This window comes from Ceratotherium simum, chromosome 6 (genome assembly GCF_057802395.1).
Source record: "Ceratotherium simum simum isolate JZ-2026a chromosome 6, ASM5780239v1, whole genome shotgun sequence".
Lineage (NCBI taxonomy): Eukaryota > Metazoa > Chordata > Mammalia > Perissodactyla > Rhinocerotidae > Ceratotherium > Ceratotherium simum.
The window spans coordinates 16,315,421-16,342,704 of NC_141905.1; the positions used below are offsets into that span (position 1 = coordinate 16,315,421).

The following is a 27,284-nucleotide window of genomic DNA, read 5'->3' on the forward strand; positions in this document are numbered from 1 at the left end:
ACGTCAGCAGCATCCCACCTCCCACAGAGGGCCAGCATTCGGCATTAAGGAAGGTCTGCCTGATTTAAAACAAAAGTCACTCAGATCTCCTTTAAATCTAAGGCAGCCGGCAACCTTCGCCTCGGCTATGTTTCCCTCCCGGGTTGGGGCGGCCCCTGAGCGCAAGGTCGCCTGCCACTACCTCCCCTCGGCCGTCGGGGGGCAGTAGGCGTCGAGAAGGGATGCGCATGCTCTGTGTGGGGGTTCGCGCTTCGCCTCCGAGACCGCCGAGTGACGGAAGCGAATGCATGGGATTACGGGAAATGTGGTTTCCAAGCCTCGGGATCACTGGTGCGCCCCAGCATAGGCCCACAGCGGGACTTCAACTCCCGGCTGGCCGGCGGGCGCGGGAGGGGACACAAGAGAAGGGGGCGGGGCGAGTGAGAGAAAAGGTGGGCGGGGCCGGGGGAAGGCCAAGCGGGGCGGGGCGGGGCTCCGGCCGGCTGAGCTGCGGTCGCCCGCGGTCTGAGGAACCTGAGGCGCGGGTCCGGGAGCCGCGAGGAGCCTGAACGGCTGCGGGCACGAGGGCGGGCGTGCCCAGAGTGGTCGCGCGGCCGTCGGCCGCCGCCCCGCCACCTTGCTACTTACAGGTCTCCTCCTTCTCCGCCGGGACGCGGGAGAGCCCGGCGCGCGGCGGGGGCGCGAGGTGGAGCCGGCGGGGGCGGCCAATGCGAAACTGGCTGGTGCTGCTGTGCCCGTGTGTGCTCGGGGCCGCGCTGCACCTCTGGCTGCGGCTGCGCTCCCCGCAGCCCGCCCGCGCCTCCGGGGCCGGCCCCGCAGGTGAGGTCCTGGGGCCGGGAGGGCCGGGTGGCCGGCTCCGAGCCTCCGGGCGCCTTCCTCCGCCGGGAGTCCTGAGGTGGAGACGAGCCAAGCACGACGTCCCCAGACGAAACAAATGGCCCTTTTCATCCTTAGGGCGTTAAAATCTGGCAACTTGCGGGCGCTTGTCTCTTGTCGGGTCCCCGCCGCTTCTCACCTCCCGGCTTTCCTTTATGGCCACAAACCCGGGGCCCGCACCCGCAGGTCCGTCTGCCGTCCCTCGGGCCTGGTCGGAGTTGTCCGGCGCCTGCCCGCCGGCCCCGGGAGCGAACCTCGTGTGTCCTTCAGCTGCTGACGCCCGGGGCCGGGCTGCCAGGTTGCATTCTTCCCCCCCAAGTTGTTGGTCTTAGTCGGTCAAAACTTTGAGGTCTTAGTGGCATAGATAATGTTTGGGAGTGTTTTGAAAAGTGGCTGGGTTTTGCTTTTAAGGAATAACTTTAAGAATATACTGTATTTTGTATTCTTTGAAAACTCCATGATGTAAGTCGGTTAAACAAATCTAGGCATGAACTAGAGCATGGCTACGATTGGAGTTGTTCCTGTGAGTTTTGTTTGCAAAGCCTGCTAATGAAGTGTACGTGAAAATAGATTGTTTAACGATAATATCCATTTGCTCTAAAACTTATTCTGTCGTGGGAATGAAATCTTTGTTCTTGTTCACTTCCCAGACTAATAAATAGAATGCTTTGCCCATAGTGAGTACCCAGTGGATTGTTTTTGTTCAAGGGTTCCACCACCCTGAACGCTACTTAAGGTTTCCCAATTTTTCTTGTCTTCTTTTTTAAGGGCTTGCCCTAGGACACATAAAGAAACCTAGAAGGCTCTTTTAAAGATGAGGCAATAGTTGTTTTCCTTTTTCACTACATGGGGAATTTTTTCTTACCACTTCTCCCCCAAACAGCTGTTTTCTTATCCAAAATGTTTAATAATTAGAATTGAACATTTGCAATTCTGAGATGGGTCTCTGCCTTAACATCTAAGTAGAAAGTATAGAAACTAATTCTGCAATCCTCAAAGCAATTTCATTGTTATAATTGGGGTTCTTGATTCTGATAACAATCTCTTAAAATCTTTTAGAACACAAGCTCTTTGAAAAGCCTTTGTGTGTCACTGGAATTGAATTAAAATACTCTTTAAATGATTTCATGAAAGTACAGTGTTACAAGGCATTTAACCTATTAATAGGTTAGAATTTTTTGTTTTGCTTTTTAGGTTTTTGTAAACCGAGCTGAGGAAAGAGTGCCATATATATAAAATGCTTTGTAGCATCTGTTCGGTTTGTGTTTTACAGATTTCTTTCTCTTTTTGTATGAGCTCTACTTGAATTTACTTGCAGAGCACCCTTAAGATATTTATGGCCTTAACAGTCTTTTGGGATTCAATAAACAAGCAAAAACCCTGCCTTCAAGCTTAAAACTTAGTCGGCCTGCCCCGCATTTTCTTAGTTGAAGATAAATTTTTCCCACTCCCTTAGCGTTTGGATGCCATCCTTATCTGCCATCTCAGTAGACCAGGCAGGATTAAGGAGAGTAGGAAGTAGGCAGTGAGAAGGGACAGGGCTGTAAGTGAGGAGATGAGTACTAGTTATATAAATTAACTTTGACTTTAGGCGCATATTGTGTATCTGGTTAGGTAATAGAGTATTTTACTCTGAAACCTGACAGACTCGTAACTTTCCTTTTTCACTCTTGGTATTTTCAAAACTAAAAACAGTAGAAGCATCTTGATTGCTCAAGTTTTCCGCAGCTCCTTTTCCCATCATATTGTCACCGTGTTTCAACTAAAACATTTGGGCATTTTTACATTTCAACTGTTATACCTTAAGCCTCAAGTGAGAGAGAAAACCGAAGATTTTGTTAAGTAAGTTCTTCCCTTGAAGTAATGTTTTAAGATTTGTTTTTGTTTTCTTTTCTCTCTTTGCTCTTTGTCTGTCTTCAGTCTTATTAAGTTGTGGCAGTATTTTTTGAAAGGGAAATTTACCTTCCTGAATCTTAAAAAAGGCCCTCTGACTTGCTGTTGATTCAGCAGATATTTGAGAGCCTACTCTTTGCCAACTCCTGTTGTAGGCATGGAAGTACAGCAGTAATCAAGATAAAGTCCCTGCTGTCACACAGTTTACAGTTTAGAAGGGAAGACAGAACATAAGGAAGTAATTATTAAATATCATGGAGGATAGTGATAAGTGCGGTGACAAAAATAAGGCAGCGTAAGAGGACAGAGAATGATGTGCTGCTGTGTTAAATAGAGAGGTCAGGGGAGGCCTCTTTGAAGAGGTGACAACTGAGCAGGGACCTGAATGAAGTGAGTGTCATGTTAGTACCTGGTACTTTTCTTTTTTTTTTTTTTTTTTTTAAAGATTTTATTTATTTATTTTTTCCCCCAAAGCCCCAGTAGATAGTTGTATGTCATAGCTGCACATCCTTCTAGTTGCTGTATGTGGGACGGCCTCAGGATGGACGGAGAAGTGGTGCCTCGGTGCGCGCCCGGGATCCGAACCCGGGCCACCAGCATCGGAGCGCGTGCACTTAACCACCAAGCCACGGGGCCGGCCCAATACCTGGTACTTTTCTAATGTAGTGGCTCACCTTAAACAGCTGAAACAGGGAGAGCAACTGATGAGGAGGAAGCAGGTCTCCTGTGAAATCCAGCACGCCTAGGGGTGACAAGAAGGAAATGGAGGCGGAGACAACCATTGGACTAGAGAATATAGATATAGGATACCTTGATGATAACGTATTGGTTTCGAGTAATGCCTTAGCATTTAGAAGTGATGTGACAAAAGAAGTCTTCTCTTTCTGGGATATTTGGAAAGAAGGAAACCACAAAGAAAAGAAAGAAGCATATCCATTCAACAAATGCTTGGAGTGCTAGGTGTTCTGCTAAATACGTAGTCCCTGCTCTCAAGGTGCTCACAGTCTGTTTAATTGAAACAGACATAGGGCTGGTAGAGGGACAAAGATAAATTGAGCTTTCTTTGCAATTTTGCGTAGGGCTGGTTTGTCCAAAATTATCTCTATATGTTAATCTTGTCTGTGCTTCAGTTTCCTTATTTATAAAATGATGACCTCATAGGGTTATTGTGAAGATTCAATTAATAAAACACCCAGAACAGTGCCTGATTCATAGTAAACACTCCATGAATTTTAGAGAGGAGTCGTAGTATAGTGGTGGCTGATGCCTATGCTAGTGAGGTGTTTTTGGGAGGTGTTTGAAATTGGCGAGAGCGTGCCGGCAGTGTGTCTGATGATTGTCCTTATCAGTAGATCTATGATGAACTTGTATGTTTTCCTCATTTTCAAGATTTCTGCCTATCTGTGATTCATGTCGTCTGAGAGCATGCACATGAGAGTGGAAATTTTGGTTTGATTTTTAAGAATCCTTGGGCTTATTTTGAACAGTCAGTTTGGAAGTCAACCTCCTTTAGTCCTTTTTTTTTTGCTGAGGAAGATTCGCCCTGAGCTAACATCCACTGCCAATCTTCCTCTTTTTGTATTTTTGTATGTGAGCCACTGCCATAGCATGGCAGCACACAGATGTAGGTCTGTGCCCAGGAACTGAACCCCGGGTCGCCAAAGCGGAGTGTGCCAAACTTGACCACTAGGCAACTGGGGCTGGCCCTCCCTTAGTCTTTAATAAACTTTTGGATGTCTACTCTCAGTGCAGAGCCTAGCAGCTTGCCAGACTCTGAGGATATATTATATATTAAAGCAAAGAAATGGTTGTTATTCTCAGGGAGCCTGTGTGGGGCTTTAATTATTCCTGCCATTATGAAAATTTATTTATTGCTGTCTCTATGCCATGTAGAATAGTGAACATCGGAGGTGCTCAGTAATTTGAAGAAATGAATCAAGAGAATAAAACTGGAAAATATGAATGAAGTTGACACCTATAGATTGTCTGTTTACATTCCATGATGACCTTATGATTAAAATTTTTTTCTTACAAAAGGAAAACAAATTCCTTGTAGAAAAATTTGAAATTAGTTTTTAATAACCAGAAAATAAAAATGGTCTATACTAGATAGTTTTTGAATGTACATATATATAATATGAGTTCGAGGGATATTACTTAGTATTTTTTAAAAGTTCTATTGATGTATAACATACATTCAGAAAAGTGCATGTAAATGTGCAGCTTGATATATATTCACAAACTGAACACAGCCAACTAGTCAACACTCAAATTTAGAAAAAGAACACTACCAACACCCCAGAAGCTCCCATTATGCTCCCTGCTTTCACTGCTAAGAGCGGTAACTGCTATCCTGATCTTTAATGGCCGAGATTTGCCTGCTTTTGTACTTTATATAAATGAAACTATGTAGTATGTGCATAGTTCTTATAGCCTGCTTATCTTAGTATGATGTAGAACAATAGTGATATGTTTACAACATAATTTTAATGGCTGCATAGTATTCTAGCTTATAGGTACACTATAATTTATTTAACTAATCCCTTGTTGGTACATTTATGTAGTTTGTAGTTTTTCACCGTTAATAAATGACACTATGATGAATAAAGATCTTTTAGTGCATCACTGATTATTTCTTTAGAATAAGTTCTCAGACATGGAATTGCTGGACAGAAGTTATACAATTCTGAAGTATTTGATGTTTGTTGCTAAATTGCCCTGCGGAAGACCGTACCAAATTACATTTCTACCAGCAGTATGGGCAAGTAGCCATTTCCTAAAATTCACCATCACCATTTCCTTGAATACCCGTCATTTGGGTATTGTCATTTAAGAAGATATTTGTCAGTTTGAATGTAGGAGAAAACTGATATCTTATTGCTCTAATTCAAATTTGATTCTTGTGAAATTGGACATTTTTCTCATAGGTTTGTTGGCTATTTGCATTTCTTCTTCTGTGAATTATCTTTATGTCTTTGTCTCATGTTTACTTCTTAGTTTTTTTTCTTTTTTTCCTGTTTGCAGACACCAGATCAAACTAGGGTACCCTGTGCTTGCAGCATATAGCAGAGGGGGATGAAAGTGTAGAGCACATGCGCATAGGGGAACTGGGAACTGGGGCAGCATTCTTACACAGGTATTTATTGAGCATCCACTCTGGGTTTTATACTGTGTACCAGTACTCAGGACTCTCTTGGACTGATTTACATTGATGCTGTGTGGTAGAAGAAACCTGTTTTTCTGAAGTCTGAATTCAGTATGTCTAGAAGTAGAAGTTCTCTAAAAGGCCAGAATCTCCCATGTATTTCTCCTCTGCGAGAAAAAGAGAAATGCATGGAAAGTAAAGCAGCTTAGACATGGATTAAGAAGCAAGGAGGACTGACAGTGGCAGAGAGAGGTGGAATAAGATCAAAAGGTAGTTTACAGCCATAACCATGAGATTTTCACATGCCTCATGGTTCTCTTCATGTTTTTTATTTATTTATTTATTGGAAACTCTCGTTTGCCAGTAATATGGAAATATCTGGGAGAAACCAGTAGGGTACTCTTGTCATGGTCCAGATGAAAGATAAGAGTCTGAATTGAAGCGCAGCTAGAATTAATGGCATGAAAGGGAAAGATTTGAGAAATTTTCCATGAAGATTTTGTCATCAAGAAAAAGTTAAATTACGTTTCCTGTAATCCGTTTCTAAAAGATTTATTGTGATTATCCATCCGAAATAAGGTAGTGATGTTTGGCATTTAAAGATGTGTTTTCAGTTATTTTGACGTTTTACTTTTGTGCAGCAACCTTGTTTTCTGATGATGTCAGATAAATGAGGCATTTAGGTTAAATGTGATTTTTGCTCTTCTACAACTTTTAATCTTTTGAGAAGACATTTTGAAGCAGATGCAATAGAGTATCTAAAGGCTTTTCTTTGGTATCAGTTTTCTCTGATTAGGAAACTGAGGCACAAGGGATTTGAATAACTTCTTACTGATACTGTGCAGTATGTTGGCTATGGAATCAATGTCAGATATGTCTGATTACTACATTTGCCTCTCTCCTGTCACTAAAATGTACTTCATGTTAATATTTCTCTGTGAAAAAGTAAGGGGGGAAATGGGCATATTATTGTCAGTTTTATATAAGCATTTAAATTATTCTCTAAATTCAGACTCATTTATTAGTTCCAGCAGTAGGTACAACTTTCATTGTATTGTTATATATATCTGGGAAAAAATGCTCCTGGGCCATGAATTTTAAAAAGTTAATGTGCTAACCAGCATTTTCAGTGATCCACTTATCACTAATTCACTACTTGAACTGGTCTTATGCATAAAGATCAGAATTTAGACTCAGATGAGCTATGTGAAGCTGTATAGCTATAGAACAGTGATGAAGAATGGAGTTAGATTGCCTGGATTAAATCTTAACCAGCCTTTTACTAGCTGTTTAACTTAGCAGAATTTACTGAATTTTCTGTGCCTGTTTTATCATTTATTTAATAAGGAGCCTAGTAGTACCTGCCTCATAGGCAGGCAGCATTAAATGACAATCTGCCTCCAAAGCGTTAAAATGATACTCTATACATAATACTTAGTATGTAGTAAGTGGTCAATAAATGCAGCCTATTAATAAGCAAACTTTACGCAAATTTGTATTTACGTTAAAGATAAATTCTGTCTTTATAGAAGAATTTGTTTTAGTATAAGATTCATGATAGTGTGAGATAAGTATTTCTAGTCCATTTAGAATTGAAATACCATTTTAGAAACATCTGTTGTGGAAAATAAGGTATCTACACAAAAATTCTTATATACCTATAATTGTTACAATGTGATATCCTTAAATTATCCTATTAGAAGAATCTATCCCCAGATTTTCTTTTAATTAATAGGTCCTTTGAAAAAATATCAACATGTTTTTGTTGTCTTTTGACTGAATACGTAGATCCTTTGGCATGTAAAAACATTCCATTTAATGTAGTAAAGATCTCTGGCCTTCAGTAATTTATTTTTGGAAACATTTTTGGATCAGTTCCCGCCATTGGAGAAAGAGATGAAATGGATCCCTCATTAGAGCTGTATATAAGCTTGTAACTCTCAAGCTTTGAAACTGGTGATGAAAAACAAGGACAAAGTATTTTTCCCTTCTGTCTTCTTTCTAAGGACAAATTTTAAAAATGTAATCCTGCCCATTAGGCCTTATGACAATAAAAAGTGAGCCTTTCACATGACTTGTCACTTGATTTCTTTTTTACTAGAAATATTGCTTACCCTCCTTCATTCTTTAAAATATTTAGTAAGTGATAAGAAGTTTGCTGGCTGTAGAATTTATTGGCGTAAATAAGCGTTCTGATACTTTTCAGCATGGTAGTCCTTCGACTTCATCTCGTAAACTTAATAACTAATATTAAGGTAGGATTCGCTTTTGAAAGCACATTTTTATTGTTGTTAGTTGCTATTGAATGCCTACTATTTGCGTGATACCAAACTGGAGCCTTTATACACATTATCTCATTTAAATTTTACAACAACTCTGTGAGAAATGTTATTATACCAATTTGTAGTTAAGGAAACTGAGGCTCAAGATGTTAAATAACTTTTATAGCTAATATAAAAGAGCCAGGATTCTAACTATGGTCTAATCACTCTTACTGCCTACTGTTCTATGATTTATGCCACATTGACTTTCCAAACTGATTCTTATCATAAACGTCTTGTTTGTTTTGAAGAATTTATGTACATATGTGAGCATGAATACATGTTTATGTGTGAAAGACAAAAAGACTCTACACCAAGAAGTTAGTAGTGGTTATCTCTGGGTGGTGGGTTTATGTGTGCTTTTTAGAAAAATTTTTTTGTTTGTATTTTCTACAAACATGAACATATATTATTTTGTAATAAATATTTTTGTTACATATTGAACTTAGTAATTGAGACATGGCATTTCTAATTTATTGTTGCTTCTTTCTAGATCAATTGGCCTTACTCCCTCAGTGGAAATCTAGTCACTATGATGTGGTAGTTGGTGTGTTGTCAGCTCGCAATAACCATGAACTTCGAAATGTGATAAGAAGCACATGGCTGAAGCATTTAATACAACATCCAGCGTTAAGTCAACGGTAGGTTTTCTGAGTTGACACTTCCTCTTATTTACTGAATAAGAGTTCTGAAAAACCTTCTTGGATAGTCAGAGATGTTAATTCAGGTATGTTAATTTCTCCTGGGAGAAATGGCTGTTTCATTTTGCTGGCTGGGCCACAAAAGTAAATTTAACCAAGGATTTAAGCCAAAAGGTAGTTGGAGGAGAATATATTCATTGGTTAACATGCCTACTACTGTATTTATAGATATCTAGTTTTTTGTTTTTGGGTTTTTTTTTTGCTTTAATTTAGAATAGCAATTATTAAAAGGTTCTATTCCAGAATAATTCTCTGCTTAGATATGTTTGTGTCTAAAAATGCTTTTCACTAACTTCACAGAGATACACTTAATTTGTTCAGTTCTATAGTATTTTTCAGTTGATCTGCAGTGCATAATATGCCGTGCTCTTTTTCCTGACTACCCTTCCAGGGCTGAGCTTTGTTAGCACATCTCATGTTGACATTAGATGGTTCAGTTATTGGTTAGGAGCCCAAGACCTTAGTCTTCTCAGTGCGACCAGCCTCTTAAGATTATGTAGTGGAGGGGCTAGTAGAAGAGAAGCATGGAAGGTTGGACTTCTAGTTATGTGAAGAGGTATTAAGCAGAGAAGGATTGCATTAATCCTGAGAGGCATGTTTGTGTCTGAGTAGCTATACAACCAAATTGCAGTTGTGAATTTTCTTGTCATCAGTAGTAACATTTATAGATTTCCTATCACACTCATAGTAGCTTTCATTCCTTTTCAAGACAGGTTTCTGTAGTTCATGATTGCAGTGATAATAGAACCTATTACCCAGCAAATGAAAGGCCTCAGAATAACCACTACCATCAAAACCATCTCCAAAACCTGCCCTTCCTGTTGTCTTTCCCATCTCAGAAAATGATGACCGCTCTCTACCAGTTGCCCAGACCAAAAACCTTGGCGTTTTTGTTGTAAATGGGGGAGTAAGTTCCCCTTGTGGGATCTTCAGGAATCATTCCAACATGGCCACAGAAGTTTCACTGGGAGAGGCATATGAAATTAAAGGATTTCTTATACTCACAGGTCCTAGAGAGGGAGGCACAGACGCCACGCAGGGGGCTGTACGGGAGGAGTGTCCAGGGAGCGGGCTCAACCAGGCTGAGAGAGTGAGGGCCCGTGGGCAGGTGCCTTTACTGGGGACAGGGTGGAGTAGACAGCAGAAGCCTCGAGGGGATTTCATTGTTGTGTTTGAATGTCACAAGAGAGGGCAAGAAGGGGAACTTGTGGCAGGGCACAACCTTTTCACACTGGTGCATTTAGTCACCTGGGCAGGATGCTCACAGCCCGTTTGTAGGGATATTGAGGCATCAGGCCAATATGAAGTTTTAAAAATTTACAATACAGTGTTATTTTGATTCTTCTTTCTCAGAAATGTCCTTGTCTGAATTTCCTGCTTCCACCTTTAATCCCCTATATTTTATTTTCCGTACAGCAGCCAGAGTGATCCTTTTAAAATTAGTCAAATTATGTCAGTTTTCTGCTCATATCCCTCCATCGACTTCCCTTCTTGTTTAGAGTGAAATCCCAAGTCTTTATTGTGGTCTTTGACCTTATCTACGTCTACTTCCTCTACAGTAGCCACCTTACTTCTTCAATAGCCACTACTGCTTCAATACACTAAATGTGTTCCAGGGCCTTTGCACTTGCTGTTCCCCCCGCCTGTACCACTCTTCCATTGGATCTCCTCACAGCTCACTTCGTCACTTTCTTCAGGTCCTGCTTAGATGTCACCTTAGCAGCCAGCCCCAAATTAAATAGCATCCCACCCCTATTCCATCTCTATCTTCTCCTATTTGGCTTTATTTTTCTTTATAATACTTATCACCAACTGGCATGTTTATTATATTTAGTTGTATATTTATAAATTGTCTTTTTACGCTAGAATATAAGTTTCATGAGCGTGGGGGCCTCAGCTTTTTTCATTGGTATATTCCAGTACCTAGAACCTAACTTGGGACAGAGTAAGGCACTCAACATTATTGAGTGAATGACCCAGAACTAAATGTAGTGAGTAAAATTAACATTCGGACATTCACCAGTAATTTATTTGCCATCATAGCATTCTTGCTTTAAATTTACTAAGTTTGATGATTGTTTTCTAAAAATGATGGGATATCTATTTAAAAATATTAGTCAGAAACTTCCTGGGACAGAGTAGTTTTGTGGCTCTAGTAAAAAGTGTTTAAGATGGCTTAAAAAAACAAATTTTGATGAATATCTGCAGTAGTTCAATTAGCAGATTTGTTCATTTCTATTTATACTTTTTTCTAAATGCTAGTTGTTTATGAAAGGTATTCTGCCTTAATTGGCCGTTAGTGTAAGAAAGTGTTTGCATTTCTGTGGTTGTGGCTTACTGTCAAATCTTGTATTTCACTGAAGGAGCCAGACTCCACAGATATTTTGAGGACCTTATTTAATTGTAAGCCTTTGAAATAAAATCATAAGTTGTCAGTTTCACAAATATTTATTAAGTGTTTTCTGTATACAGGTAGTGTATTATGTGTGGTAGAATATCAAGATAAATACAGTATAGCCTGAGTCTTTATGGGGGCCTGAAGTTTAGTAGAAGGAAATAGATGCAATAGTGTAATAAAATGTTATATGTGTTGTGATATAAATAGATATAAAATAGCCTGGAGTGTTTGGGAAACTCTGATCAGTTCTGTGTAACTGGAGCACAGGGATTATGAAGGGGTGTGTGTGTGTGTGTGTGTGTATGTTTGTGGATGAGTGTGAAATAGAGTGCTAGGGAAGGGAAGAGGGGCAGAGAGACAGAGATTATAAAGAGAAAAGGAGGGAGGGCATATAACTGAGAGGTAGGCAGTGACCAGATCATGTAGAACAATTGTGTTGAGAGTTCAGTGGATGGTGAGACCTGTTTAGACAAGGACTGCTGAGGGGCTGAACTAAAGTGACCTTATTTTCTTATAAGAAAATAAGGTAATTGAATGTAGAAAGAGGAGGAAGAGTGTAGGATGATTGCTGGCTTTCTAACTTGGAGAATAATGAAATCATCAATCAAGACAAAAAATACTAGATGGGAAGAGTACGTTTCATGGGAAAGAAGCTCGGTTGTGGATATGTTGAGTTTGAGATGCCTGCAGGCAGTGGTGTGCTAGTAAAATGTTTACCAACTGGATCTTTGAAAAAAAGTATGCTTATATGTATGTATATGTTTATTGTAAATTTTATTGATATAAAAGATGCATAGCACATAATTGACAGATAACATATACCATACTCTTTATTGTAAATTCCATATAGCCAATTGATTCTCATAGAACGCTTTCATTGCCTTCCAGACTTTTGTATTTATAATGAACTTATGGTTGCAATTGACAAGAGTGTAGTTCTTTTTTTTTTTTTTTTGTGAGGAAGGTCAGCCCTGAGCTAACATCCATGCTAATCCTCCTCTTTTTGCTGAGGAAGATCGGCTCTGAGCTAACATCCGCTGCCAATCCTCCTCCTTTTTTTCCCCAAGCCCCAGTAGATAGTTGTATGTCATAGTTGCACATCCTTCTAGTTGTTGTATGTGGGACGCGACCTCAGCATGGCCGGAGAAGCAGTGCGTCGTTGCGCACCCAGGATCCGAACCCAGGCCGCCAGCAGCGGAGCGCACGCACCCAACCACTAAGCCACAGGGCCGGCCCAAGAGTGTAGTTCTGACATAAATATTTCCTTTAATTTAAAGAGTAAGATGAAAGTGACAACTAAGATATGTGACAGAACTTTACTCTTAGTCCGTGAAGTGAGTGACTTCTTTGCTGAATTAGGTAATAGGTTTTGAACAATGGAAGAGTATTTCCTCAGTTTTTTGTACTATTTACAATAGCATGGCTACAGTCACGTCACATTTTTAAGTTTAATGTACATCATTAACATTTTCTCCGTCACTTTCTTTTTTTTTTTTTTTTCTTTTTTTTGTGAGGAGGAGTGGCCCTGAGCTAACATCTGCCAGTCCTCCTCTTTTTGCTGGGGAAGACTGGCCCTGGGCTAACATCCATGTGCATCTTCCTCCACTTTATATGGGGTGCCGCCACAGCATGGCTTGCCAAGTGGTGCATCAGTGTGCACCCAGGATCTGAACCGGGGAACCCCGGGCTGCCGCAGCGGAGCGCGTGCACTTAACCCCTTGCACCACCGGGCTGGCCCCTCCATCACTTTCTTAAGTCTAGACAATCAACAAAATAATATTTGTAGCGTTTGCCAGTTTCCATGGTGTAAATATTCCCACCAAGGCCAGTTTCAGGCAACTAATGTGACGTCTGTGAACATAGAGTTGGGGAAGATATGCAGTAGCACACCATTATAATATTTCAACCATACGGATATCATAGGTATAAATGTCCTCAAAAGCATAGATAATAGTGAAATAATTAATGATGAATTTGACTATTTCCTTTGTTTTTAATATAATGTATTTAATTTTAAGTTTATGTAATTTAATTTTTAATAAAGATTGGCATATGTGTGTGGTGATGGATTGTAATTAGTATTTGGGTGGTGAACATGATGTTATCTATGCAGAAATAGAAGTGTAATAATGTACACCTCAAATTTATACAATGTTATAAACCAATGTTACCACAATAAAAAAAAAAGATTGTGCTTAATAACCAGCTCACAAAGTTCCTGAAAATTTAGCAATTGGGTCTCACAAGCCAGTAGTAGCAGGCTGCAGCATATAACTGTCTGTGTGCCGTCTAGGAGATGATGTCCAATGAATTTATGGATCTTTTACTTAGAAGGTGGGTCCAAACTAGAGCTGCTAATGCAGGAATCATTCCCAGGCTAACTGAAGTCTTGGGAATAAATATTGTCCAGGGAGAACAAGTGAAAAGAGTGAGTAGAGTGGGAAGAGATCCAAGGGCAGAGCCCTGGGGTAATATCCTCTTTTAAGGGACAAGCTGGGGAAGTAGAGCCAGTGGCGCTGACTAAGCAGGGCCACGGAAAGAAAGGAAGAGAGCACTTTAAGGAGACTAGCACTGTCGAGCCGGAGAAAAGTCAAGTAGGTAAGGGTTGAAGAGTGTCTGCTGATTTAGTAGCAGATCAGTGGTTATGTTAGTGGTAGACATCTCAATGGAAGTGGTGGGTGTTGAAGCTAAAATTTCTGTTTTATTAAATGAATGGGAAATGAGAAACTGGAGACTGCAATTTTAGTTAATTCTCTTGTAGGACTTCGCTGTAAAGGAAAAGGTCAGGACAAGGAAGGATGATAGTATATAGAAATTAATGTCAGGACTTCATCATATTTATAACATGTAGGGAAGGAGCCATGGGTTACAGGTAACCAGTGAAGCAAGGTCTAAGAGGGGAGAGGACCTCCTCTTGAATAGAGAGACTAATCTTGAGCAAAAAGAACACCTTCTGAAATAGAAGAAAGCAAGTAAAGAATATTGCAGACATAGATATGTTTTCAGGTATGGGCATGACAAGTTGACTTGACTATAGTTTGCTTTTAAATGGTATGAGCATTTGCTGGGAGCCAGGCCAAACATGGTCATACTTGCTTTACTCTAGTACTGCAGTAGAGGGCTTACGCATAAGTCACTTGGTAGTTAGCAACTTTTGGTTTGCTTATTCCCCCTTTTTGCTAGACTAGAAGAATAAAGTTAGAATTACTCCTAATAAATACTTGTGTCTCAAAGTAAAAGCTCTGAAATGGGCATGAGGAAACGTGCATGTGCAAGGTGAAGATCAGTAACTGATGTTAATGCCAACACGTCTCTCAGTGTGCTTGTGAAGTTCATAATAGGTGCTCATGGCTGTGAAGTGCCTGTGGAAGACAGAGAAGATCCTTACTCCTGCAGACTACTCAACATCACGAATCCAGGTAAGTCTTCTTTTTCCTCAGCCCTAAGACTGCCATACACAAGTTTGATGTGGGGAAAAATTGCCCAGCTGAATGGTATGGTGTCTGTTTTTAGCATACTAAAATCTAGCTTTCGTCAAAATTTGTCTTTCATCCTTGTTGATAGATTGACTAATCGCTCAGTGTGTCTATGAAGATTCTTTATAGATATATATAATTTCAGGATCCAGGAAAGTTTATTTTTCAGTGTGGTTCAAATGTGTTTGGAAATTCCTTATGCATAGACAAATCCTGAATTACTGAATTTTGAACTTTGGGAAAACTGCTGATTTCACTAGCCTGTTGCTTTATAATAGCCTTGATATAAATATTGTGAATCAACTTTCTCTTAGAATTATTGCTTAAGCTTCTGCAAAAGAAACAGTAAAAAATTAAAAACAGAAGTAATATTTTTTATTCCTTACAATTAAAAATTTGTGGGAGTTCTGATGAGGATGAAGAAAGGTGATCCTAATTCATTTCTCTGTGTTACAGGGAACCAGTTTTAGAAAGTTGATAACTATAATTGCCTATCTTTGTTTATTAGCGTTTTCTGTTGTGTTTGGCTGTGGTTCTAAGGGCAATTACACTTTTCCAAATCTTAAATGTGCTGATTATGACTTCTGGTATTTTACGATTTGTCAAACCTCTATAATTATATCCACCTTGCTTTTATAGGCAGCAATAGTGTAGTGGTTAAGAGTGTGGGCTCTGGAGTCAGGCTCCATGGCTTTAAATCTCCGCTCAGCCATTTTCTAGCTCTATGACCTCAATCAGTTATTTACTCCTCTGTGCCTCAGTTTCATCATTTGTAAACTGGGGATAAAAGTACGTACCTCATAGGGATTGACATGAGGATGAAATAAGTTGATACATATAAAATATTTAGAGTAGTTCCTGGGACATGGTAGGTACTTAATATTGTTATTTTAAAGAACCTGTGTTTTTATAAACTTGAAGTTCAGTCAGCTTTTTTAATACATTGACTATATTTTCAGGTCTGTGTTGTAAAGCAGAGGTTTCTTACTTAGGATGTCTATGAATTCAGTTAACGTTGTAAACAAAATTTTGTGTGTAATTTTGTTTTTCTGGGGAGATGGTCTTTTGGAGTCCCCAAGGGACCATGAACTTAATAAAATGTTGTGTTAGTGATGATGTAAGAGTAGCCTAGAAAAAATTACATTTGAAATCCAAAACCAAACCAAATTTAAAAAACCTCACCTTTAAATTAACCAGACTTCTATTAAAGTGCTATTACTCATTAATAATAAAGGAGTGGAGCTTTCTATTAATGAAAATTTTTCATGTATGTATTACCTAGGTTACAAATTTTAAAAAATAGGCATGATTAAGTTAATATTGAACCTAATTTTATCTTTTTGATGATTCAAACAGCATTTAGGTTTATTTCCATATCTTAAGGTCATCATGAGCATTAATCATGATACTCTGGATGTGTAGAAGTTTTGATTAATAGCATTATCAAAGCAGCAGGATTTCCTGTGTCCAGGTAGCTTGAAGTTCAAGGTACATTTGTTTTAGATAGAAAATATGTAGTTATGTTATAATATGCTTAACCTATTGCCTATAATAGACATGCTTCTGCTTTGGATATCTTTTATTTACTGAATATATTACAGAGAAAACTTCTGTTGTCGTACAGTATATTTGGAGTCTAGGCTCTCCAGCCAGTGCTTGCCCTCCCATAACAAAGTCTGTCTCCTCCTTTTTTTCCCCTCCTGCTCATGTATATCATAGGGTAGGAGCCATCGATTCTCTTTAGTCACATTTTATTGAGCATCTACTAAGTGTAAAATACATTCTAGGAATTCTAAGGGATCCAAATGATCTGCTAGGGTATGGGAAAAAATGGAATTTTTATTTATCTGAAAATAACAAGATATAATCTTTATTAATACTGAATATACTGACTGACAATACTATATGTGTATATTTTGTAAATAAATATATGAGTGTGTGTACAACTGTTTTTAACTGATGGGGTTGTGTGATCAGCAAAGTTGGAAAAACACAGCTCTCACAGATACAAAGAACTTTGCTATAAAAATCTTTTAAAATAGGTTTTTATATTATTTCTCAAAGTGGTACTGATATTCTCGGCCATACTAATGGCTTCATGTAATCTATCCTGATTCACTTATAGTAGTTGAAAACATTATGTGAAAAGGACCATTTTGGCTTTGATTAAACAGCTGTAGGGGTGTGGAAAGAGCAGTGAATTTGAACACTAAACCTGGGTTTGATTCCTGGCTCTGCCACTTTCTTTGACCTTGGGCGAATTACTTAACCTCTCTGGGCTTCAGTTTCTTAATATGTAAACTGAAAATAATGCTACAAGCACGCAGTGTAATTGTGAAGATGTAGATGTGATGGGGCATGGCGCATAGTAGGTGGTCAGAAATGCATACCGTGTTTGATCTGCTTATCTTTTATCAATATTGGATAGCAAGAGTTTTTCACTATTATTTGAAGTGATTTGTTACTTTTGTCTGTGATAATTGCCTGACACCACAAATATTTTAAATGGCCCAACAAGAAGTAGGATTTTTGGGGGCCAGCCCGGTGGTGTAGGGGTTAAGTTTGCATGCTCTGCTTTGGCAGCCCGGGATTTGCAGGTTCGGATCCTGGGCGCAGACCTACACACTGCTCATCAAGCCATGCTGTGGCGGCATCCCACATACAAATTAGAGGAAGACTGGCACAGATGTTAGCTCAGGGACAGTCTTCCTCAAGCGACAAGAGGAAGATTGGCAACAGATGTTAGCTCAGGGCCAGTCTTCCTCACCAAAAAAAAAAAAAGAGAGAGAGAGATTTTTGGAATTTGCAGAGCAAGACTAAATTTACTCATTATTTGTGACTATAGTCAGTACTGTTTTTAATATCCCTATTTATCCAACCTTTCCTAATAGATGCCTTTGAATTTAATATTCCCTTGTGGTGTTTATACATACATATGCTCACATGTGTATGCAAAAATCTATTAAAGTAGTGCTGCTAGTTAAATATTTTACTTAGGTGTGGCTGAAAACTTAGTTCTTAAATTTCAGAATAAGTTTTTTTCCTAGAAGCAGCCGTATTTCTAAAGCATTTTTTAAATTAACTGCCATTTGTGAAAGAATTACATAACAAATAATTATCTAGATTCTGCTATCAAGCCCACTTCATATTAGTAAAATGAAAGACTACATTTCCTTTTCTCATTACTTCCTTAGTTTTGAATCAGGAAATTGAGGCATTCAGTCTTTCTGAAGACACTTCATCAGGGCTCTCTGAGGACCGAGTTGTCAGTGTGAGCTTCCGCGTTCTCTACCCCATCGTTATTACCAGTCTCGGGGTGTTTTATGATGCCAACGATGTGGGTTTCCAAAGGAACATCACCGTCAAGCTTTATCAAGCAGAACAGGAGGTATGCACTGCTTTGTACAAGGTTTTCCCCATTTTTCTTTTTCAAAAACATCCGCTTTTTCCTCGTGGCATATAGTAAGTTGGGAGACTATGTAATTCTATCTGGTTGAGAGACTTCCACCTTTCTTCATTATCAATTGGATGCATTGTAATATTATAATGCTGGTTTGGGGAGAGAATACCAATGAATAAACATGTTATATCTAGAAAAGAAGGAGTTGGACCAGGTTAGAAATTCCCCACCTAAAATCCCCTGAAGCCTAAGTAATTTCAAAAGTTGGTAAAGAATATAAAAAGTTTGTGACACTTAGGTATAAGCAGGTGTTACTGTCTCTTTCTTCCAATCCTAAAAGTCCATGTGTAATACAAGGCTAACAGCTGCTTTAAATCTTTTTTGCAATAAGGATGTAAAGGGAATAAAAGTTAAAATAACTGGGGTTACTCTGTTCCTGATATTTGGGGAAATCTGATTTGTTCAGAGTGTATCCGAAGGAGTGTAGCAAGGAATTGAATTTGAAAAGATCTGTTCCTGGTTTTTAAAGATTTTATTTATTTATTTTTCCCCCCAAAGGCCCAGTAGATAGTTGTGTGTCACAGCTGCACATCCTTCTAGTTGCTGTATGTGGGACGCGGCCTCAGCATGGCCGGAGAAGCAGCGCGTCGGTGCGCGCCCGGGATCCGAACCCGGGTCGCCAGCAGTGGAGCACGCTCACTTAACCACCAAGCCACGGGGCCGGCCCCTGTTCCTGGTTTTTAAACTACACAAATTTTGAAAGAGTTATACAGTGAACACACATAATCCACCAACTAAATTCTACAGTAAACAGTTTTCTATACTTCCTTTATCACATAGATAGTTGTTCATCGATCTTTTTTTAAATGTATTTCAGAGTAAGTTGCAGGCATCAGTATACTTCAACCTAAACACTTCAGTGTATGTATCATTACCTAGACTTTAATATTTGTGGTTTTTGAAATTTTATGTACAGTGAAATGTGCACAGTGTTTTAAGATTTTATTTATTTATTTATTTTTTCCCCCCAAAGCCCCAGTAGGTAGTTGTATGTCATAGTTGCACATCCATAGTTGCTGTCTGTGGGATGCGGCCTCAGCATGGCCGGAGAAGCGGTGTGTCGGTGCGCACCCGGGATCCGAACCCGGGCCGCCAGCAGCGGAGCACGCGCACTTAACCGCAAAGCCACGGGGCCGGCCCTGCACAGTGTTTTAAACTGCATAAACCTGTGTAACCCAACTCCTATCACCATACCCCATTCTTTAGAGGCAGCCACTGTTTTCATTTTCTTTTTTTTAACCATAAACTAGTTTTGCCTGTTGTGGGACTTCATATATAAATAGAATCATATAGGGGGCCGGCCTGGTGGCGCAGAGGTTAAATGCGAGCACTCCGCTTCGGCGGCCCAGGGGGTTCGCAGGTTCAGATCCCGGGCACGCACAGGTTTGGATCTGGGCATGCACTGACGCACTGCTTGTCAAACCACGCTGTGGCGACGTCCCGTGTAAAGTAGAGGAAGATGGGCACAGATGTTAGCCCAGGGCTAGTCTTCCTCAAAAAAAAAAAAAAAATCATATAGTAAGTACTCTCCTGTGTAAGGCTTCTTTCGCTGAACATAATGATTTTGAAACTCATCCATGTTGTTGTATGTATCAGTGAATTTTTCCTTTTCCTTCTTTTAATTGCTAAGTTGTAGTCCAGCAATGTATGATGTTTATCCATTCTTCTATTGATGGGTACCTGGAATGTTTCCAGGGTTTTTCTCCTTTATTCTGTTAGAGTGATGAATCACGTTTGCTGACTTGGGAGTGTTAAACCAACCTCTTATTCCTCTTGGTGATGATGTATTATTCTTTTTATATATTGCTGGAAATTGTGTTTCTTGTGGATAGCATATAGTTGGGTCTTCCTTTTTTTTCCATTTACATTTTTTTTTTTTTTGTGAGGAAGATCAGCCCTGAGCTAACATCCATGCCAATCCTCCTCTTTTGTGCTGAGGAAGACCGGCCCTGAGCTAACATCTATTGCCAATCTTCCTCCTTTTTTTTCCTTTTTTTTTTTTCTCCCCAAGGCCCCAGTAGATAGTTGTATGTGGTAGTTGCAAATCCTGCTAGTTGCTGTATGTGGGACGCCGCCACAGCATGGCTGGACAAGCAGTGCATTGGTGCGTGCCCAGATCCAAACCTGGGCCACCAGTAGCAGAGTGCGCGCACTTAACTGCTAGGCCACGGGGCTGGCCCCCCATTTACGTTTAATGCAGTTATTGAAGTGGTTAGATTTCAGTTTTTCAGTTGCTATTTGATTTCTGTTTGTTGCACCTTTTTTTGTTTCTCTGTTCCTCATTTCCTGCCTTCTTTTGGGTTAATTGAATGTGTTTTAGAATTCTGTTTTAATTTTTCTATCGTCCTTTTAGCTATAGCTCTTTGTACTATTACATTTCATGTGTATGTTTGACATAAGGATTACCATATACATCCTGAACTTTTTAATCTCCTTAAAGTTAATGTTGTACCCCTTCATGTAAAATATAAGAACCTTGCAACTATATAATTCCATTTACCATTCCCTATCTTTTCTGCTCTAGTTGTTATATGCGTTACATCTATGTATGCATAAATCCCACAATACAGTGTTGTAATTTTTGCTTTAAACAGCTAAATGTATATTAAAGTAATTTAGAGAAAAATAGTCTTTTATATTTGCTCACCTTTTTACCATATATGGTATTCTTCATTTCCTTCTGAATATATCCTAAGTTTTCATCTGATACCATCTCCTTCATCCCAAAGAACAACCTTTATTTTTTTTATTTTTATTTTTTTTAAGATTTTATTTATTTTATTTTTTCCCCCCAAAGCCCCAGTGGATAGTTGTATGTCGTAGCTGCACATCCTTCTAGTTGCTGTATGCGGGACTCGGCCTCAGGATGAACGGAGAAGTGGTGCCTCGATGCGCACCCGGGATCCGAACCCGGGCCACCAGCATCGCAGCGCGCGCACTTAACCACCAAGCCACAGGGCTGGCCCTCAAAGAACAACCTTTAGCGTTGCTTATAGTGCAAGTTTACTGTGATGAATTTGCTTAGTTTTCGTTTTTCTAAAAATGTTTTTATTTTGCCTCCCTCCTCCCACCCCCCGCCTTTATTCTTGTGGGATATTTTCTGGATATAGAAGTTCTGAGTAGACTTTTTTCTTTTCAGTATTTTAAAGATATCACTTCAGTGTTTTCTGGCCTCCATTGTTTCTGATGATAAGTCAACCATTCTTATTGTTGTTCTCACGTATGATGTATGTAATATGATTTTTGTTTTGTTTTTCCTGCTGCTATTAAGATTTTCTCTTTATATTTGGTTTTAGCAATTTGATTGTGGTGTTGTACCTTGGTGTGGTTTTTCTTTATGCCTGTTCTGCTCAGGGTTTGCCAAGTTTCTTCAATCTGTAAATTTACGTCTTTTACCAAATTTGGGAAAGTTTCAGCTATGACTTCTTCAAAAAAGTTTTTTCCCAGCCCCATTCTCTCCACTCATTCTGAGGTTCCAGCTACATGTATGTTAGACCTTTTGGTATTGTCTCACAGATCACAAGACTGTTCATTTTTTTCGATGTTTTTTCTCTCTGTTTTTCTGGTATGATAATTTCTGTTAATCTGTATTCAAATTCACTAACTCTACTATCATTTCAAATCTACTGTTAAGCCTAGCCAAAGAATTTTTTATTTTAGATATTGTGCTTTTTAGTTCCAGAATTTCCATTTAATACTTTTTTGTAATTTCTATTTCTCTAAAATTTCATGTATTTATTCGTTTTGAGCATATTTTTTTTTCTATGGCCTTGACCTTAGTTAAAATAATGGCTTTAAAATCTAGTCTGCTTGTTCTAATATTTAAGTCATCTTGAGGTCTGTCTTTATTGATTATCATCTTTTCTCTTGAGTATGGGTAACATTTTCCTGTTTTATCTTATATTGAGGAACTTTGGATTTTATCCTAGGTATTGTGAATAATTCATTGTAGAATCTCTGTATCCTGTTATATTCCTTGAAGAGTATTGATTTTTTTTTTGGTTTTTTATCGGGTAGTTAAATTGGCTGGACACAGACTCTAAGCTCTGTCTCCTTTGCAGTGGGCAGTGGCTGAAATCTCTGTTCAGTTCTTTAGGACTTATTTGGGCTGCTTGCATTCTGTTTTGAATGTATATTTCATGAGTCAGCCACAGACTTGGGCAGAATTTATATGACGAATTTAGGGCTCTCTGTCTGTGACCTTTTCCTTTCTGGGGTTTTCCTCCTCACTTTTTAGCTGATGTGTCTTCCCCAAGTCTGTCCTCTGATTTTTCAACCAGAAAGATTGCAGGTTTTTAATTCAAGTTTTCAGTTGTCCCTCAAAGTATGCCTTCAGACACGAGCCTTAAAAAAAAAGTGGGGGAAACATACCCACTGCCTTTCTCTTCTTCCTGGTATTGATTTTCCAATCAGTTCCTTCAGTTTTCTATCTGCTTTGTTTGCATTCCAGTGCCTTCAGGTCATTTTTTTTAATGTTTTGTCAGTGTTCATACTTGTTATCTATAGGAGAATTGGTCTGATATTGGAAGCAGAACTCTGTTCAGGTTTTTTTAGGCATCTTTAAAAATGCTTTTGTATTATTATTAATGTTGATTGTTACTAACAGATACAATGTTAGAGTCACCAATAAATATACAAATCAATTTAAGGTTAAATTCTTTTTTGCAGTTTGTCCTACTCTTACTTCCTCTAAAGAATCCATGTTGTTTGTAAATGTGCTTAATGACATAAATTTAAGGGAGAGGGAACAAATCCTAATGATGATTCCACCCATTATGATAATAGTGAGAAGAGCTTTATTAAGTTACTCAAGTATAGGAGTTCATATACTATTATTGTAGTTAAAGGTTTCATTGATACCAAAGCTCAAATAGGTAAGTGAAATAGCACTACTCTGAATTCCACTGTTATCTTTATCTAGATATTAAGATTAATTTTGGATGTTTTTGATACACTTAATTATCTTAGCATATGTACTCTTTTTTTTAACTATTCATGATGTTTGATTTATCACATCAAGTAGTTTGGCTCAGATGTACAATATTTTGATCATGTTGATTTAACTTTTAGTTGCCAGAATTTTAGCCAAGGAGAAGTTAATCTTTGTCCTCAAGGAAGGCCTAATCTAAGTGGATACTATTGAGTTCACAGGTAGTCACAGGGCAAAAAGTATTACCACCACATTGCTGAGAACTGGTGTTAATGAAAGAAATATGCACAATCCATTAAAACCCTCTTAATTCTGAACTTCTGCCTGGTCTTGATAGCTTTAACAGAAGTTTCCTCTATGGTAAGTTGGTGTATAAGAATAGGCATGAGAATAAGGAAATGTTCTTGCCTAAAATGACCTGGGAAGGACCCAAAGAAAACAATAGACATAAAGAGAATCAGTGCTCTTTCATTTATTTATTTTTTTGTGTGTGTGAGGAAGATCAGCCCTGTGCCAACATCTGTCAATATTTCTCTTTTTTTGCTGAGGAAAACTGGCCCTGGGCTAACATCCGTGCCCATCTTCCTCCACATGGGATGCTGCCACCGCATGGCTTGCCAAGCGGTGCGTCGGTGCACACCCAGAATCCGAACCGGCAAACCCCAGGCCGCCGCAGCAGAGCACACGCACCCAACCGCTTGCGCCACCAGGCCGGGCCCGAGAATCAGTGCTCTGTTTTTTTTAAAGATTTTATTTTTCCCCCCAAAGCCCCAGTGGATAGTTGTATGTCGTAGCTGCACATCCTTCTAGTTGCTGTATGTGGGACTCGGCCTCAGGATGAACGGAGAAGTGGTGCCTCGATGCGCACCCGGGATCCGAACCCGGGCCACCAGCATCGCAGCGCGCGCACTTAACCACCAAGCCACAGGGCCGGCCCTCAGTGCTCTTTTATATCCCCTCTTTTGTTTCTATTTGTTTTTTCTTCTAAAGGTTCTTTTTGAAGGGGGATGCCTGAGTACCTTTGTTCTGTGTAGAAATCTGATCTTTCAGTTTATTCTTAACCCTTTGGGGTTAAGCCTACTAAGTGGGCCTAATTTAACAACATGTCACATTTCCCTTAATGGTCCTCATTTCAAGGTGAATAATTTTTTAAGGTTATGTGCATTGTATTTAGTGTTTGAGAACTTCATGACAACTTTGGTTATCTTAAACATCTTTATTTAATAAACATGATTGTGCTAGAAAACACAAATGATGCCTAAACCACAGTAGAACAGTGTTAGTAACCATGGTTGGGGCCATTTAGGATTTAGCTGACCAAGATGTAAGATGTTTGAAAACTTGTATATACAGTGTCTAACATGAAGTATTTCTTCTTGTCTTTTTTCTTTCTTTCTTTTTTTTTTTTTTTTTTTCCAAATTGTAGGAGGCCCTCTTCATTGCTCGCTTTAGTCCTCCAAGCTGTGGTGTGCAGGTGAACAGGCTGTGGTACAAGCCTGTGGAGCAGTTCATCTTACCAGAGGTACAAGGTGTAATGAAAAGTTTATAGCACCAATGCAGTCCTTCCTAGGTCTGGGTATGTGCTTTCAGAGGCAGGTACTTGATATTTTGTTGTACCAGGACAGCTCTCCAGAGTGGTAAATGAGGCTACCAACTGGGATGTACTAAAATGTAGCACTCTGCATTCATACTTCCAGAGAGCTTCACGATGCCTCAAGGTCTCCAAAACCACACTTTCTGAGAAGCGTTGAGTGTTACCATGGTTTATTTAGTGGAACAGAGAACTGCACGAGTGTTTTAATGACAAAGGATAGTAATAGGTATGGATTGATAGAAAGACCAGACACAGATAGCATTTGAGTAAATCAAATAGTTTACTTATCTAAAGAATGGGGGAAGAAAGGTGCAGACAGGATAATGGCAAAGAGATGGGCCACATTTCCAAGATAAATCAAACTTCTCCAAGATGTGGAAGATGTCACCTTCTGGGTCCCTCTGCTTCCAGTCTTAAGTAGATATGTGCTGGAGCCCACCTCACCTGCCAAGTGCCCTCATCAGTCTTGGAGTTAAGCCACAATATGGTTGCAGAGTATTACACAATTGGACATGAACAGATTATTCATCTGTCAACCTCAGCCTTTCCAGGCTGTTTCACTCTATTCCAAGTACATTCCTGAACTCAGTGCTTTGGAACCACAGTAGGGGTCAGTTTCCTGGACATCTCTGGGGTCACTTTAAATCAGCTATAGAGTTCATCCTACAACATCAAAGCTGAGTTAAGATGTGGGAGCTAGACAGTTGACCAGCCCTGCTGACTAACCAGGAAATGTTTCTGTACCACCAGTCTTGTAGGGTACTGTTCACATTTATGCAACAACAGAATCACACATTTTATAATATGCTGTGGATCTTTGAAGTTGAGTACAAGTATTTGAAATGTTAATATATATGTTAATTCTCTGAATGTCAAAGAGATCTCCTTTATTTCACCTATATTAAACTTCCATTTAAGAATGTTTTAAATAAAAACAAAAATAAAACACACTGGAAAAAAATTTCCAATTTCTCAGTGTTATAAAAAAGACTAGTTAACATCCTTATACCTCTCTTTTGTGTACATAACTGGTTGTTTTCTTAGGATGAATTGTTGGTTCAAATTTGTATATGTTTTTAAGGCATCTGATTTCTTTCTGGAGGGCAGTTTAGCAGTTTGTATCAGCATTATGTGAGAATGCCTGTTTTCCTATGTCCTTTTTAGCTTTCATATATGAACTTTTTTCTTTGTTAAATGAAGTATCTACCATCAGAGGTATTTCTTACTTGTCATTAAGAGTAGTAGCTCAAATAAGTCATATTGGCCAAGTGTTGGGTATCAGTTTTTGAAGGAAGCCGTTCTTTGGTTTGTTTATCCATTTACTCAGAAAATATGTGTTGAGAACTTAGTATGTGCCCAGCGCTAGACTGGGAGGACAATATGAAGGTCCCTGCCCTTAAAGCAACTCACATCCTCATGACACTGATATTCTGCTTAACTTACTGTGTGTCAGACATGGTTGTAAGCAGTTTTCTTATGTTAACTAATTGGTAAGCTCCTTTAAGGTTGAAGCAAGTAATCAATGAGAGAGTCCTTCCTTTCTGCTCAGAACTAGCGTGGGCAGAACCTAACTCAGACTTTGTGCGAGTCTCAAAGGGAAAGTAATGTTATTCTGAGGATGCCAGGAGCACTAGCATTGTGTTAGCTGCTATCCAGAAAGGTCCGAAGCCTAATGTAGGGTTGATTTTCATAAAAAACTTATAAGGATTGGCATGAGAAGGAAAGAGAAAAATGATGCACCTGGGAGTGAGTAAGTATGTGAGGGCACATTTGGATGCAAGTGCCTGAGTGTGCACCTCTGGGTGCAGCATGGGTGAGTTTGAATCCCTGTCTGCCGTTCAGTGGCTCTGTGACCTTGTGTAAGCTGCTTAACCTCACTATGTCTATTTCCTGTTCTGTAAGTTGGAGGTGCTGCATGACCCAATTCAGAGGGTTATTTACTAGGGACTAAATGATTTAATACATGCAGCATGCTTAGAACATGTTGCTACATGGTAAGCATTCAGTAAATAAATGTGTACTGTCCTTATTACTGCTGCTACTCATCTGGATTTGGGAGGTCCTATTCTTCAAGGGAAGTGTTTCCCTACTCGGGGCAGTTTGCCCCCCAACCAGGGGGCATTTAGTGATGTCTAGAGACACTTTTAGTTGTTACAGCTGGATGTGGAGTAGTACCGGCATCTTGTGGGTAGAGGCCAGGAATGCTGCTGACCATCCTACAATGTACAGACCAGCCCCACAACAAAGAAGTATCTGGCACAAAATGTCAGTGGTGCCAAGGTTGAGAAACTCTAAAAGGAAGGAGTCACAATGTGGGGCAAAGAGGAAGAAAATATGTTTTAATACTTCAGGCTAATCACAACTTTTTTTTTTTTTTTTTTGGTGAGGAATATTAGCCCTGAGCTAACGCCTGTTGCCAATCCTCCTCTTTTTGCTGAGGAAGATTGGCCCTGTGTAACATGTCTGCCCATCTTCCTCTACTTTATATGT

At 39.4% G+C, this 27,284-nt stretch overlaps 1 protein-coding gene across 2 annotated transcripts in view; it reads left to right on the forward strand.

The window, feature by feature from the left end:
• The first annotated feature begins 510 nt into the window (after positions 1-510).
• Positions 511-27,284, forward strand: part of B3GALNT2 (beta-1,3-N-acetylgalactosaminyltransferase 2) — a 51,885-nt gene continuing 25,111 nt past the window's right edge. The window contains exons 1-5 of one of the 2 annotated variants that reach the window (XM_014788949.2): positions 511-819; positions 8,729-8,876; positions 14,653-14,753; positions 18,005-18,198; positions 24,627-24,722. In XM_014788949.2, coding sequence (XP_014644435.1) covers positions 708-819; positions 8,729-8,876; positions 14,653-14,753; positions 18,005-18,198; positions 24,627-24,722 — 651 coding nt within the window. In that variant the 5' untranslated portion in view covers positions 511-707. The remainder of the gene's footprint in view (positions 820-8,728; positions 8,877-14,652; positions 14,754-18,004; positions 18,199-24,626; positions 24,723-27,284) is intronic. The other variant, XM_004432388.2, reaches the window with a different exon arrangement.